The sequence below is a fragment of the Trachurus japonicus genome, chromosome 24, assembly GCF_045865225.1.
Source record: "Trachurus japonicus isolate A0001 chromosome 24, Traja_1.0".
NCBI lineage: Eukaryota > Metazoa > Chordata > Actinopteri > Carangiformes > Carangidae > Trachurus > Trachurus japonicus.
The window spans coordinates 22,227,185-22,244,485 of NC_140930.1; the positions used below are offsets into that span (position 1 = coordinate 22,227,185).

At 42.5% G+C, this 17,301-nt stretch overlaps 1 protein-coding gene across 7 annotated transcripts in view; it reads left to right on the plus strand.

Moving 5' to 3' along the window:
• Window positions 1-17,301, plus strand: part of epha7 (eph receptor A7) — a 93,262-nt gene that overhangs the window by 24,272 nt on the left and 51,689 nt on the right. For all 7 annotated transcript variants that reach the window (XM_085771558.1, XM_085771559.1, XM_085771561.1 and 4 more), the window contains exons 4-5: window positions 941-1,096; window positions 10,481-10,816. In XM_085771558.1, the coding sequence (XP_085627684.1) occupies window positions 941-1,096; window positions 10,481-10,816 (492 nt within the window). The remainder of the gene's footprint in view (window positions 1-940; window positions 1,097-10,480; window positions 10,817-17,301) is intronic.

Here is a 17,301-nt window from a genome sequence, read left to right on the forward strand (position 1 = left end):
TGATTCATGTGGCTGTGGTGGATGTGCGCTCTTATCTGTGTGCTCTGCAGAAGAATGTTTCCTCTCGAGATAAGACTTGTTATAAACAAAGCTGCCCCCCCCTCCCTTTTTTTTTGACCAGAGGATTCATCAGAATAAAAATAGCAGCGTTATGTCCTCTCTCCAAAATGGGAGCTGGTAGTTTCTCCCTGGGTGTATGCTTTTTGACGTGGCTGAGCCTGCTTGATGAAGCCTGAGGGGGACGGCTTCATTGGAATCGCTGCAGCTGCTTCGAGATGGGAACAAAATGGTTTGTTCTGTCATGCCCTGCTTGTAATCAGAATTCAGGTGTGAAGCGAAAGACGCTCTCAGACTGTGTTTGCGCAGGACTAATATCACCCCGAGACATTCAGTGATTTTGTTGTAACCGCTGAGATCATCAGCAGACACAGTCCTGTATGAACCCGGCTCAGCTGGGCCTCGCTGGAGAAACACTGCTGGGAGATTTCAGAGGAATCTCTTGAATTTAGTGGCGGTTTTCTTTAATATTATCAAATATTTAAGACATTTCCTGCAATATTTCCAACCTTTATCCAACTTGGCATGTGAAAAAAATGAAACCTTGAATCTAGAGTTCATATTTCCTGTTTTCCATGTATTTATTTACCTATTTGTTGCTGAGACATCGCCTTGTGTCACTGCCTTGGTTAGTGCACATGGACTGTAAAACCTAGATGCAGCATGTCCTACACATGAAAGACAAGATGCAGTGATATAATTATATATTATTTAAGAAGCCTGAAACATAACAACCGTTTGTTAGAGATTTGGTTTTGACTGATGAATTGCATCAGATTCCAGACGATACTGTTTGTGCAAACACAGTTTATAGGTTGGTGTTTTTGTCTTTGCCTTCCTTTCTTTCCTGCGGCCTTATCCTGTTATTTTCTTCCTCCCACAGCATGCGGTCGTGGTTTCTACAAGTCCTCCTCCCAGGACCTTCAGTGCTCTCGTTGTCCGGCGCACAGCTTCAACGACCGGGAGGGCTCCTGGCGCTGCGACTGCGAGGACGGCTACTACCGAGCGCTCTCTGACCCTCCATCTGTGGCCTGCACCAGTAAGTCTGCCATGCCGTTGCTAGGTAAACACAGCGCGGACCACTTGCCAGGATCTGAATTTAAACAGTCGCACATGTGAGCTGGGAAAAAAACATACACATACACACACAAGCTTTTAGGTTCCCCTGGCCAGACCTGTTCAGTCAGTCTGCCGTGGTCTCATGAAAGCCCCAGATGTGTTCCCCAGCAGTTCGTCTGCCTCCCAGTATGTCATTATAATTATGTTTGCAGGCTTGCATGTCTGTTTTCTGTCTTAGCTGGTTGCTAATGATGAGAGGAGCAATTTGCCATTTCCCGTCTGAAAGATTGCAATTACAGTCAGCAGCAGCAGCAGCCCAGGCAGCACCCTGTGTCTTCATTTGCCCTGGCTAGTATAACAGTTATGTGACAGCCATCGATGGCTTATTTACACAGGCCCCGGAGGAGGGTGAGTGAGGGTGGGGGTTCAGTCTGACGGGTAAGGCCCATTTGCTTCCAAACCCATTACCAAACATACAACACAACATATTTTTATCTTAAGGATGTTTTGTTTTCTTCTCCATGGCCTTTAGCTAACACGCAATGTGCACAGGTAGTGGCACACAGCAGCGTTAGCACCCTGCTTTATCTGTAGGTCAACAGCACCCCTAAACACAATCTGCACACCTTATCTGTGTGTCTGGCTGATAATGTATCACAGGACTGCTGGGATTGGCCCGCTGGCTCACGGCTGTGGGATATACACTTTTTTTTCCTTATGTCTCTATTAAGAAGATCAGATACATTCATATTTCAGACTGTGGTCATCTATTTTGTACCATTTTCTGTTGATTAAAACAACACACAAACACATAAAGCAGATGCATATGGAAAAATAAGCACGCCTGGTTCACATCCTGAGTGGTGGTGCCGCTTTTTTTCCCTCAAGACCCAAAGTAGGCCAAGTCAGAATCTCTAATGTGTATGTGTGTGTGTGTGTGTGTGACACAGAGAGGCTGAAATATTATGCAAGTAGCATAATTTTATAGGGCTGCATTGGGTTGTCTGTGCATTAAATCAAAATGAAAGAGAGGATTATATGGATTGGAATTTGGGTTTGATGTGTTTGTTACTTATGGTAAACATCTCTGTCTCTTGCTTTGCCCTAGAGCCATTCCCATTTATCCGCAGTGCACAGGTGTGTTCGTGCTGCCAGATGTGTGTATGTGTGCGTGTGTTCGTTATGAATTATTTGACAGAATTAAATGTTTGCCATATTTAATGGTTTTTCCACTCTTCTGCAAAAGTAACTATATTTCTGGTGCTTGTGGGCTTTTGTGATATAAGAAATTGTATATTAACAGGAGAAAAAGATTTAATTAAAACACAGGGTGAGATAAAGGGATGCAAGGGGGGGAAAAAGTTCAGAATCAGATTATATCTTGTGTAAGAAAGTTGTCTATCTCCTGTTATTAATGAGCTTTGCTTTTCCACAACCATTATCTATCTTCAAAACACCAGCCTCCTATTTTGCATTTTAGCCCCATGCTTGATACATTTGAAAGTAATGTTGAATGAATATAATATCAGTAGTGGTTCATACCCAAACTGCCCACAATTTCCTTTTTACTCCTGTGCTACATACTATATACTTATACTCTAGTTTGAAGCTATAGTGGGTCCCCTATGGCAACTTAAAATGCAAAGACCAATCATTTGAGTAATGATGATAACTGTCCCACAATTCAATGTACAAAGGAAATTATTTTATTTATTTTATTTAAACCTTTATTTTAACTCGTTGGTCACTGAGGTTTCCCTCATTTACAGGGACGACGAGTTTACAAGCAGCAGCAGAACATAAATACAATTACATTGAATAACAGTTGCAGGATGATTTACAAAGGTCAGACACCATACGTTTAAAATCAGCAAGAGTAGGAATATTCTCCAGCCCCAGAGTATGTTGGAGAATATTCCATGAGTTAGGAGCATCAAAGGAAAAGGCAGATCTACCATTTTAAATTATTAAATTATGGACCTCTACTTAAAAAAAAAGGAATAAAAAAGACAAACAGAAGTGGACCCTGGTGGGAGCACAGTGTCAACAACAAACAAATGAAACCAGGAATCATCAGCTCAGCTCACCACTGCTGTGGTGGTAGCCCATTAGCATATGTCATTCTGCGGCTGCTGTGACTGTAGCTGCTCCAGAAAAGCCTGAAAGGTTTATTGGGTGTCAACTGGTTTGTTTTGATTGATTGAATAGCAGGTAATACTAAAAGCGTTGGCCGAGTGCGGATCAGGGCGGCGTGGGGTGGTAGTGGTGGTGGTGGTGGTGGAGGGGGATCAATAGGGGCCCAAAGCTAAATTTACCCCCAGCTCCCATCCCCCTGCATTGTGTCAATCCAGCCATGGCCAATTTCCTGTTGGTAGACAACAGGATGACAGTTTGATTTAAGGTAGAAAAAGTTGTTGTTGCGACACAACTATGAAGCAGTCCCTTCACTTGTGACTAGTCAGTGTTAATCTAAGTGCTGACAAAACACATTACGTTATTTACTCCGTGCTGAAAGACAGAATCCCAGGTGAGACACACTTTTTACTTTGATTTTCTTTGTATAGCTCGAAGATATCATTAGCATCCTTTTTTATTCATGCAGCTGGAATAATCACTTATTCATACAGCTATTCACCTCACACCTCTATTTATTCATGTGCAATACTCTATTAATAATGTAATTTAATAATGCACAATTAGCTTTGTATAAGATAAGACTAATCATCCAATAGATGTTTTATTTTAATTACTGAAACTAACCTGTGTTTTTGATTTTTATCCTATTGAAATATCAGCTTTTGTATTCTGCCTCTTGGCCCTCTCAGACTCAGACTGCATGTGCACACTGTCAGCATACTGACTGCACATGTGCCAGACAAGTAAACTGGACGCTTCACACACTACATGTGCTGCGAACAACAAGGGAACACTTCTGGCCGTCACCAGGTCACATCATGTTTTCTAGTCCGCATGTGTGGAATGCGTCTGCAGTCTGAATCTATCTCCGGCTGAGCACAAACCATGAGCTGACCTTTAGTCAGGATTCCAAATGTCAAGTCAAGTGACTCCAGAAAACTGAAGTGTCACGTTATCAAACAAACAAGTGACATAATATTGCTTCTAGTGTCTGATTAAGCTTGTTGTAATTAGCAGACGGGGAGGGTTGTAAAATTCAAAAGTGACCAGTGTCTCATTAGGGAAATGAGTGAGCTCTATTTGTTGGTGTTAAAGTTCCTTTAGGAGCCAAGATCTGTCTGTTTAACTGCATTCACATCACCCGACTGGCACAAATAAGGACAGAGCCCAGGCTAAGCAAAGCTGAGGGCTGCCACTGACCACAAAACCACCGATCTCGCCGCGCGACACACAGGCAACCGTACTGATCTTATTTTAAAAGACAGGTCCATTACTCACTTCTCCAACCATCCTAATCGGATGTTAATGCTGCTCTCCGACGTCTCGCGCTGATCAAGGGAAGGACACACATGCAGCGGTTAGACGAGGAGAAAAGTTCCCTCTTCTTCGCGGTGTCCTCTGGCTGTTCCCTTCTGGGTAATCACCTTGGCCAAGTAGCGCAGTAATTACTGAAGCTGGCTAATGCACACTTTCCATTATTCATTTTCATTAACTTCAGGTCTATACTTCACGACCCCATACCATTATATGTAAATATGTATTTTTAACTTGTATGAATAGCTTCCTCCATCCTCCTCGGTGCAATTTCTGTACGTGCATTTTCACATTCATTGCTGGATTAAGTCGGTGTGACCAATAGTCACTGTGATTTCCTTTTTTTTTTCAAGCCTTACCCAGACCAGGAAAGAATAGTAATTGAAAATGAATTTGCACTGCCTGAACAAATAGCTTGATTGACAGGTTTTTTTTTAAATATGGGTTTGTAAAGCTACCATATTGTAGGCCTTAGCAAAACAGTGAGATGGATCTCTGGCACACAGAGATTAAGAATATGTCTATGAGGATTTGAGAGGAAATGAGATGAAGATGTAATGTGGGGACATGAAAAGCCAAATCCGTGCTGAATAAAGATGAGGGAAGAAGTTCCAAAAAAAAAAAAAAAAACACAGTTACAAATACATTGTTTCCCAAGTGCTACGTGTTGAGAGGGGGTGGACAGGAGAAATTCCTTTGTCTGGTGAATGTTTGTCCGTGCCATTCATATGCAAAGTTGTGAGAAAATGAGATACATACAGGGAACGGCTATGAGGAGGCATTTTCACCGAGAGCCCCGGCACCAGAGTGGAGCTGTTGACAGGTTGGGGAGTGGACATCAATCATGCAACAGCTGTGAGCAGTGCTGGTGCAAGCAAAGGGGGCTGAGTAGAGCAGTTGTGAGTGGTCGTCTCCTCCGCCCAGAACAACCCCCCCACCCCTCCCCACCCCCCACCTCCCCTTCTCCCTAAAAATGTGCCACCTCAACAAGTTGATATCCGTCAGAGGGTCCATCCAACCTCAAGTGGCTGGGGGAGTGGAAGCGAGCAGCAGAATGTAGAGGCTGGCGATACCAGAAGTAGGGAACACCAATGGCTGACAGCGGGCACAATGCCGAGGCCCTTCCCTTCAGTTTTTATTGTCACTCTATAAGTTCCACTGAATTTTCACATGCCAGTTCTGTAGACATCAACCAACCCTAATCAGAACCCATGGTAAGATCTGTTAGTGGAAAATATTGGATTATTTTCAATACTTTTGGAAGCATTCATTGTCAGACTGTTGACTCACTGTAATGACAGTGTGAGCTGTGAGCACCGTCAAGAATTTAAAGGTCCCATATTGTATAAAGGTAGATTTCCATGTTTTTCCAATGATAAAGCCACTCTAGGTTCTTCTGTGAAAGTATCAACGCCTTAGTCCACCGAGAAATACACACAGCCTTTATTTAGAAGCTGAGCCTTTAATGAGCTGTTAGGACTTCTGTAACGTTGTGATGTCACAGCCTCAGCCATGCAGCCGAGTCCATCATCTAGCCTTGCAGAATTTGGTTTATCTGAGTTATAACCTGTATTCCTTCTTCTTGATATCAAAAAGTTAAAAAAAAAAAACACAAAGACGTGTAAGATAGGAACCTTTTACTGGAAAGCTATTTCTCAACTGAGAACAAGACTGGAGGTGATAATTGGAAATTCTGCTGATCAAAACGTACAATCTCTTTGACCCAGTCATGGTCATCAACATTTCTTACCCATACTGTAATTAGATAAAGTGCAAACAGGAGCCGCATACAAGGACAACTAAGAGTTTATATTAAGACATCACACTCAACACGGCTTTGATCATTGTTCTAAGACCGATTGTTTCACTGACACGACAAAAGAGGCCTAGCACCACGCAGCACAATGCTTTCATCAACAATGCTCTAAGCTAATGCAGCTGAAGCGCACAAAATTGTGTGCATTGTTCTAACAAAGTCTATTCTAAGAGATGGCTCACTTAGTTATTTTATTATTTTCCTTCCCATCATACACTCTCCAGAGAAATTGAATTTCCGATTGCAGCGCACATCTTGTGCGAGGGGCAAATCCAATATTGAATTGGTGCAGAAGTTGTATTGAAATTTGAGTTATAATGACAACAGCAGTCTGAAGCCCTTCAGCTAAAAAAAAAGAAGAAGATGAAAAAAAGTCTTCAAGCTCTCCTCCTCCTCCTCCTCCTCCTCCTCCTCCTCTTCTTCAGCATGGCTTCCCCTCACACAGGTTCTGCTGCAGCCACATCATTAGAGACCAGGTCATGAGGTCACAACACACATTTGTAGAGCGAGGATTACCTCATGGGCGATTTGAATACCACTCACCCCTGCCGCCCCTCTCCCCACAGTTCCCCAATTAGAGCCCAGCCTGCTAATAGGCAGCGGAGGGTTAAGGCAGCCCTGAGCACATCTCAAGGCCGATAAGCGCCGGATTCTTCTCTCCTAAGCTCGGATTTAGTCAGGTCTCACAACTCTACGCAGAGTGGAGATGTGCCTTGCGAAATGACCTAAAACCATCTGCTACTGTACCATGTTTTCTACAGTATATGCTGGATGATTAGATGTAGCGGCTATACCTTAGTTCAGCCAAAGGTGTTTTTTTTTACTCCACAAAAATCACATATTCTACTTTAAATCTGTGCCATGTTAGCATGCAAACGATCCAGCAGCCAACTTGAACTGTGAATGCATATATTCCATATTTATGCACAACAAAAATACCCTCACACACGCTCACACGCGCGCGAGCTCACACATGCTTGGTCACAGTGGCAGCGTTGGAGGGAAGCTAGCAAGTGATTGAGACATTTCAGGCTGTGGGGGCTGGCAGGCTAATCCGTGAAATGAAACTTGACTGGGAGGAGGGGTGAGAGGAGCGAACACGAAAGATAAGACAGAGTGGGGGAGTGAGAGAGAGAGAAAAAAGAGTAGAAAGGAAGAGGGAGAACGACAAGCCCTTGAGCTATGAGGATGAGCAGACAGACAGACAGACAGCGGAGGGCTCAGGATGCGCTGCAAATCTGCGCTGCAGGTGAATTGGGGGCAGAGGAGTTTCGTATTCCCGAGTTCAGACGGAGACTGATCGGAGAAACAAAGAGACGCCAAGGTAGAAGGAGAAGAAAGGGAAGCGAGGGGTTCAGCGTGCTTCAAACAAACTGGGTCGTGTGATGTGTCATCTTACCATATCTGAAGGGAAAAGTGTGTTTGCCGTTTACAAGTGGACACACTTGTGGATGAGTAAAAGGTTTGCTCTGTAGCTTTCTCGCGCTGCCTTCATCTCTCTCCAAGAACTGTTTTTTTTTTCTTCTTTTTTTTTGTGTATGTGTGTGTCTTTGTAGTCTTTGCTTACGGACAGTTGCGGAACACAGCCCCCATCAGAGTGTATGTTCAGTCACTAAACTGATGTGGAAACATACTGATTTCTTTGAAGGAACGAACAACACCTGAATGCACCTGAAAAGAAAGAAAAAAAAAACAGGACAGAAAACAAAGGTCACACACAGATCTGAGAACAGTCTAATCTCATTTCCTCCCGTCTCTTGTTGCTGTGAAATCACCCACTTTGATCTGTGGCACCTGAGACCCAAAGGAGAGTGGCACAAGCCAAATGAGGCGTTATCAGTGTTATGAGTGTGGCCATAGAAATGGAGGAATAAAAGATCCCCCAACGTTCAGACTTAGATGTTTGTACGTGTGCTTATGTGTCAAGGAACACCTTCCCTTTGTCCAGCAGGAAGATTGAGAGCGGCAGGTCGAGTGTCAGTGCCAAGGCTGAAGTCGAGTGGCGCTATCAGCAGTCACTCCTCTCCACTTCACCTGCCACAGGTGGCTCTTTCATCTCCCCAGTCCACAGTCTGTCTCTTATCTTACCAGATAATCATGAATATGGATGTCTCCACTGAGCCCTCAGTTCTAATGGGTGGAACTGGGAAAAACAACTAAGTGCCGTATCAATGAATAGTGTGATAGAAGTTTGGGCTCTATGCATATGCATGACCTATTTTGTTAGTTAATGTGACAAATTTAATGAGTTGAGATTCCCTCAAAGAATATTTCCTGAGAGCAACTGAAGTCTCCAAAAAAATAAAGACGTTCTCCACAAAATGCACAAAGAATACAAGTCATATAATCTTCACTGTGTTGTGGGGAATTTATTTATATCAACATATGGATCATAAAAGCCGGCAGAGTGGAATCTGAAGGATGAAAGCAGCGATTTGTTAGTCACTGTTTTTACGAGATGAGCTAATCTCCACGCCATTACGCGAACGTTTACAGACAAATGGGCTGTAGTCGTTTTCGTGTTTGATGCCGTAGAGCTTAGTTGTTATTGTACGTCAAGTGAAACTGTATATGGCAGTTACAGGAAGGTGATAATCCAGATTTAAATCTCGTTCATAAATTCTGCGGGTTCAGCCAGGCTTTGGGTCTTTTTTTGGAAGGCATTAACTTTTAAGTGTCCTGCTGTCTGTATGATATACCTTTCCAAGGAAAACCAGTAAAGATGCTGTCTCCAGCTGGGGGGTGGTTGTATATTTTTGGAGAACAGGGAGACTTAGCAGGGAGTCAGAAGCCACAGACAGCCTATCTCTAAGCATTTGTCCGACTATATAATCATGTCTCAGTCATTTCCATAGCAGCTGCAGATTTTATGCTGTTAACAGTCGCTATGTAAACAAAGCCCTCAGTCCATCTGGGTGAATCACCAACTATATTTGCATGCATGAGTACACTGTTAAAAAGCATTAGGTTATTTCAAAATTGAAATATGAGGAAGCAGGCTGCCATATGGCTACACTAATTGTTTTTTTTTTTATATTAAAGGTCACATGTTTCACACCTAAGTTGTAATGTCCATAAGAAGACATATGGAGTTCTAGAAACAACAGTGCATAATGTGTCAGTCTCTGAGCCTCTCTTCTGATTGGTTCACTGTAATTTGAGTGATGCCCGGCAAGACCAACCACAGATAATGGTTGGAGCCTACGACTGTAGCTTGGTGAAACCCACCAGTATACAATTAGTGATTCAATTATTAGTCATGATAGTGATGAGATGAGAAATCACGCTGATTCTACATTTGATGATATCCTAGAAAAAATACACTTCAGCCACTGATGCAGCTGGCACATGTATTATATTTATTGTGTTGTTTAATAAGCCAAATTAACCTAAGAGAAGCAGGGTTAGCTAACAACTAATTTGCAAAGAATTGCCCGTTAGTCAAGTTTCCAGTTATATTGTTGTGCTGGGTGTTTTTATTTTCAAGTCTGAATTATCTAAATGTTGAATAATTTAAATTTTTGTTTTTTCATAATTAATATAATAGGATATGATACGATGAGAAGAGACTGAATAAGACTAAGACTAAAAAAGGAGAGTTAATATAAAAAATGCTACACATGGTTGTGCAATATATTTGTGCATAATGAACCTAGTAGTGCACCGTAATAGTATGATAGGTAAAGTATAAATAATAATCTCCATATACAGTAGTATACAGTATGTGAATATATACCAGTGACCGTGGTCCACTCTGCCACTGTTGTACTCTGACTTTGAAATGCTTCTTCCTTTGAAACTCTGGGCTCCACTGCTTGATTTCACAGCCTCGTTACACTGACCTTGGTGCCTGCCAAAGCTGACTTCCTTTCTGTGTACCTGCACCATTTTTTTTCTGGATCTGAGTCTTATTATAATTGAGTGTCAGTGTTTGGCTCTAGGGCTAGATCTGGCATGTCCCGTAGTGGGTTTTTTTTTCTTCCTCTTCTTTCTCAGAGAACAGAGAAAGCACAGATCCAGTCAATGCACAGTCTTGGCTGTCACTTTCTTTGGCACTCAGTTATTTAATTCAGTTTCTTCCGTGTCCACCTCTGACAGGACCTCCCTCAGCGCCACAGAACCTGGTCTACAACATCAACCAGACCACCGTTAGCCTGGAGTGGAGCCCGCCGGCTGACACGGGCGGCCGCAACGACGTCAGCTACCGGGTTATATGCCGGCGCTGCAGCTGGGATCCAGAGGAGTGTGTACCATGTGGCCCCAACGTGGGATACTCTCCTGCACAGTCAGGATTAGTGGACACTTACGTGACCGTCTTGGACCTGCTCGCCCACGCCAACTACACTTTTGAGGTGGAGGCCGTCAACGGGGTGTCGGACCTGAGCCGCACGCAGAGGCTGTTTGCAGCAGTTAGCATCGCCACTGGTCAAGCAGGTAAGGAGTTCTTTCTAATGCTGATGAATATTTTACCTCAGTGTTCGTCTTGTGTGGTGCGAATGTTTTGTGAATGAATTTCTTTGGAAGGATGATGTTTTCATAGGACGCCGTTGATCCTCTTGAGCTTTTGTGGATGTTTGCCAAGTTTCTTTCAGTTTGTGTACTACACTTTTTTTTATTATTCCTATCCCCTGCTAAGCCAGATTTCAACATGTTTTTGTTGTAGAGGATTGCTTTGGCATGTAGTGTGTAATGATTTGTGACTTCATTGCTTTTAGTTTAGAAAAATAGTTCAGTATTGTAGAGAATTTTAATATTTGACTGGAAATAGGAATAAATGCATTCTGTTGCTCTTTCAATCATCAAAAGCACAAACCAACACACCAAAAGCTCTCTTATGATAAATCATGTGTGTTAGTAATGACAATTTGTCCTTCCCAACAGTTGTAGTTAGCAAAGATGCTAAAAGTATTCATCCTTATATTCCATTCAGTCCTGATAAATAGTGGCGATGTTGTACTTTTTTTGTTACAGTATGAATTAAACAAGCAACAAACATTTAGTCATTTGGCAGATGCTATTGACCAAGGCAACTTAGAAGTTAATTTGTTAAGCTTTAGGTGAGATTGAGAAAAGTGACTTACTGAATGCAGTGTTTTCCTAAAGTTGATGTTGGAAAATACATGGCTCCCCCCAGTCTGTTCAAACCTTACAGTTAATGTTATGCAATATGATGATAGCATTGGAGACTGTATTTGCTCCAGCTGACGGAGCATTAGACATTAGCAACATGGTGATTGACAGTTTAATTTTAAAAAACCACTATGGTAATGATTCCCCATCAGCATTAATGATCATAATCTGATATGATCCATAATATTTCCAATATGCATATTACCCAGATTACTTTAATGTGTGTATCAGCACAGCGGTACAGTGGCAAACATTATTAGCCCAGGATGATTGAGACTCCCAGCGGTACCTAAAGAGCTACTACTGTATTTGCAGCTCAGTCTCAAGGGGAACCACCATAATTAAAATGCTGTTTTTTACAGTGACAAACTCTAAAGCCTTTTTTTTATTCATTATTTCTATGGATTCACCCAACAAGATTCCTCTTTCATGCTTGAGCATCCATGTAACACAGCTGGCCCAAAATGACCATGGGGATTAAAAGAGAGTTGCAGAGAGAGTGCTGAAGCTTTAGGTGGATATGGAACCTCTGCTCTTTGGCATCTACACCTGTCTTTAACCATAGATGAAGGCCAAGCGTGTCTTACATTGTAATAGGTTGTCGATTTTTACCATGTGTATTACAGTACCATAAATATGTCAGTGCACTAGATGTGCCAGACCTCGATCTAGTGCCCTGACATGAATGTGTCAGGGTACTAGATGTGTGTATCTGCGGGATAGAAAGACAGAAAGAAGGGGTTTGAGCGTGAGTGTGGGATGCACTGGTAGGGATGATGTATTTCACAAAGCTCGGTTCATGACAGTGACACGAGCTGGACTGTGCCGAGGGCCAAGGACACAAGGACGTCAGCAGGAGGACGACCTGCAGGAAACAAGCCAGAAAAAAAGAGGAAAAATTAACACTTGCTCTCGTAGAGTCACTGATAATTATACCTGGCATGTCGACAACAGACAATTACTCTGTTAACCCGGCGGAATGTTTAGCCATTAGCTATTGTGAGAGAGTTGCGTGCTTGGCCAAGATGGTGTCATGTTTATAATTTTGACTAAGTGGCACCATTTTAATTGCTATTACACTATAATAATTGGCCTGGGTGGATCAGAGCTCCGATAATTTTGTTGATCGATTCTATTAAGTTTTGTTATCTAATGGCCTTGGTTTTTTCTAAGAGGTTTCTTCTAAGGTTTCAGGGCGGAGCAGCATCTGAAACAGTATTGAGACCGAGACCATGCCGCAACATTAAAACTCTCCTTTGGAACCGAGACTAATCAGATTCCTTTAGGGTTAGCAGCTCTTTAAGACAGAGCAACCCAATCCATCTGTTCAATGGTAGAACAGTTCTGGGACAGAATAATACTTTTTAGATAAAGGCTGAAAATACAGACATGAGCATTGAAAAGAATAAATTAAATAGAAAGGAGGAAAACAGTCTGCATAGGTTTATGATGTTTTTTAGTTGATTAAAAATCAGTGTTTTGCCAATGGAAATCTAACCCCAGATTAATTTTTCCAACTGGTTTGCCAAATTTCTGTCACAAGCCAGACTGTGAAACAGGAACTAGAATTAGTTTGTTTTCTAACCAAACAACAAAATCCTTGGCCTTTTAAAAACCACTCATATGACCATTTCCTGGGTAGATTTGGCTACAAAAACTTTGAGGTTCAGTATCCACTTAAGAGCCACTCAGTACCTTTCTAAAGTTTCTGGAGTTTTGACCTTTATAAACCACATTGCTCAGCTTTATTTGAGGGTGTATTCACTTTGATTTTTTTTTTGTTCTTGATTAACTACCCGGATGAGGTCATGTTCAAAACAAACTAGTGTTGACTGTCGGAATCAGCCAGTCAGATACTGGATGCTTTGTTGGCCCATCCATCAAACTCAGCTTCCTCTCTATGAGGTTGTGTGGCAGGTCAATAATCAGCTTTGGGTTGTTATTGATGGTCTTGCGATGCCGTTCCCTCCTCTTCCTTCTTCTTTCCCATCTTGAGCAGACATTAGCTCCACGCTGCAGGGCTCATTGTCCTGCTCACTGGACCATCATTGTGTCCAGTGCTCTCCAGGCTGTTAAGGAATGCTTGAGCGCTTCGTAATTGGAAGGTCGGGTGCTTCCTAAAACAAATGCTCCTTCCTGAGTAAGCATGCAGGACCACTCATTAAAGAATGACTGCATTATTAAAGCTTTTATGGCTCATCATTCAGAATTGATTAACCTTTGCGTGGCGAGGCACTGGAGCCCCATAGCACTGAAAGAACTTAAAAAAAAGGAGAAGCCCTCTCCTCCATCCCAGCCATCTCCACCTTTTGCATGATAATCAGTGCGAACATGGGCTCGTAGCTGGGGACTGAGGGAATGAACACGCATTGTGTGAATGCAGATGGTGATCCATCTGATGAGGAATTCACACCTCCCCTAATTACACTAAAGGAAATGTCTGGAGCGAGAGGCTGGAGCTGCACAAGGTGCTGAGTGCTTATTGTTCCCAGAAACCTAATTACACCTCAGCTCTGTCTTAAATGAGTTTAAGTAGAGGCTGCAAATGCGTAAGCTTGATTTCTCCGTCCTCGCAGCGGTTGAATAGAGATTTAGGATTTTTTCGTTGCTTTTTGCCCGCGCCATACACTGGAAGTTAAGAGTGCGTTTCAATCAGCACTCCATTGTGAGTCAACAGTGCCACAGAGCCACCCTCCTAGGGCCCTCCGTGCTTTAGCTTTCCTCGAGCGCACTTGTAAACAAGGCCTTTTGTTCTTCCAGCACACTTGTGAGTGGGCACTGCTCATAGAATAACCATTAATATTTATTCAAGCGGGTGTTCACATCTCTGAGCCAGGAAAAAATCACTGTGGAGAAGGGCACTGAAATAGGATTTGAAATTGGTTATGGGAAAGGCTACAGGACCTGAGTGTATGTCAGTGTGTGTGTGTGTGTGTGTGTGTGTGTGTGTACATGCTGAGTGTACACACTCAACTTGAGACCAGTGAAATGGGGTTTAGGTGCGATCAGCGAGAGGTATAAACAGTATAATGAGCGAAAGGAAGAGCCTGTGGAAATTGATTTTAATGTTGACTGCTTGTATTAGCCAGCAGCACAAAGCCTGTTACAGTCAGATAGCAACTTTTCACAATAGTCGGGGCTGTGAGCTCCAGTACTCGCAGGCTGCATGGGTGAGTCAGAGCAGAAAACAGGGGCTGTAACCAGTTGTAGCCAGATGCATCATTTAGACTGTGGTGACTGAGTCAAACTGTCTCACAGTGCAAAGAATGCCACGCCTGTCATTAAAAAAGTAAACATGTAATTATATAAAAACAACATATTGACCACCATCATTTATAATGTCCTTCTTTGTCACTTTATGGAAACAGCTGCATTATGATAAACATATAGAGGTGTTTGATGATAATTTATTTGCTGTTAAGGGCTACTTAATGGTCCCATGTTTGACAATTTCCCAGGGTTTTATCAAACTCAGTGTAGGGTTAGGGTTACACTCATCTGTTCTCTCAGGGCGCAATAGGCAATTGGCATGTCCCAATCCTACAAGGGTGGATTGGGACATGGCTGACAGCAGAGACTGCTTCGTTGTGAAGTCACAAAGTTACATAAATCCTGTCTAAGCCTGAAAATACATCTTTAAAAAAACATTTAAATGGCCACGCCCTCCCACATTGCAGTGCACATATGGATGTTACATGACTTGTTGTTCACAGCCCCTTAAATGTCCCATATCTGACCATCTCCCTGTGTCAGTCCCACAATCCCACAGCAAACAACACTCCCACCCCTCTGCTATAGCTCTGTCAGATTGTTCCTCCAGTGTTCCCCAGACATCTGAATGGCAATAACAACATCAGGAGAGTAACATTTGATTGTCGTCCAACAATGATAGAACCATTGTTGCATATGCAATATCTACCGTGTTTCACTCACTCGCCTGAAGCATCTTTTTTTTCACTGGACAAAATTGAAAGCAGCAGCACTGACTTAGGTCGCATTTCCATAACAGGACGAATATGTGGAGGGAGCTTCAGGCTGCGGTGACTTTGACTGGATTGTGTCAAAAGCTAAGAATGCTGTGGTCATCATTCCAAACCATTTGAAAGGACATAGTCATAATATTGAATTGTATATCAGCCTTTATGTTATTTGCAAGTTTCCTACATCTTACATCGGAGGAATTCAGAAATCAGCCTGACTGTGTGTATTTTTAGCCTTTCCTTGCTTTGTTTGTCGTGCAGCGCTGTGAATGCAGGATGATGTTATAGTCCCCCACAAGTACAAACCTACTTCTACATTCAAAGAGAACAACAGGCTATTCCCTTTAGTGCGATCAGTGCAAAAGAGAAGGGAAGAAAAAAAGACACTGAGCCACACAAGAATGTGAGCTAAGCATTTTAGTTTGATCCACCCTGCCCCTCGCATTGCACAAGAAACAAATATTCAGTTTGACTGCTTCAGTCACAGTCCTCCAACAGTTTGGGGTCTCAGAGTTCAGAAAGGAGAATAGCAAAGTTAGTTGCATTGTTTGATGATTATTTAGTTCTTCATCACCAATGATCAAGTCCTTTTTTAATGCTTTTCCATGGTTTTATTTAAAGTGGTGATACTTGTGTTTTAAAAACAAAAAAAAACAAACAATCAATGCAGTTTTATATCCCCAGGCCTGCCTCTGGAGCTTTAGTAACAACAGAGCCAATAATCAGAAAATACACAGCCATCTACCTTTAAGCTATAGCTTTAAATTATTATTTGACCATGGGTGCAAATTACTGTTAATTTATACAACCGCTTTATTGACACTTTATCACCACTAAATGTATATAATTCAGTGCATTTGTGAAAGTAACACTTTGGGAACAATAAGGCCATTGATCTGCCCCTCTTTGTGTTTTAATCTGCCGTGGTGGCCTTAAACAGAAGGATTGATTGATTGTGAGGAGTCCCCACTGACCAGTGCCAGCCAGTGTAATTTTCTAGTTAAGCGGATCCTCCTTTGTAGCATTTGTCCCCGGTTTTACGTTACCTGGGAGCCCATTCTTTTCACCAACCCTCCTGCTCCACATGCTTCGCAGTAATTTGATGAGAGCCGGGCAAAGCAGCGAGATTCAACAGCTGCAATAAAACTGTGGTGGTCTCAGAGCAGCAGCTCAGAGCACTTAACCTGTAGCTTTTTCTGTAAATGCCTCCTGATTTGTCTGTCACCCAATCCGTCAGCAATGAATAATTTTCATGGAAGGTGCACTTTAATTACTTTCCCATTTAAATGGCATTATCATGGCCTATCTTGGTAATTAATCTCACCAAGTATCCTGTTTCAGCCTTTTATTGCTGGCAGACGAGCTCCCCTAAATCCCCCTGAATCTGCCGTGCTTGAATGAGTCCTCCCTCATAGAAGCTGGCGTTGCCTCTTTCCCCTTCACTTGGTCCCTATCGCAGCCGTTGGACAGTCCTTTCTCTGGGCGCAGGCAGCCTGTCAAAGCAACGGGCTGTTTCACTGCCTTGGAAAAGGACACAGGCAGACACATCCATGCAGGGCTGCAGTCAAGAATAGGCCTTGACTAATGTGGCTTTAGAGAGCTGATAGCTAGAGATAGGCTGGCGATATTCTGTGTTTTTCTCACTGTGAACAAATCCCATAAAAGAACTAAACCAACAACAAGTATCCCCAGCTAACAAGTGTTATGTTGTTTCTCCATACAACTTCGCCCTTATTGAGAAACATTTGCTAAAAAGTAAAATTACTGAAGCTTTTTTGGAAGTGGAATTAAATATCTGCAAAACACTTT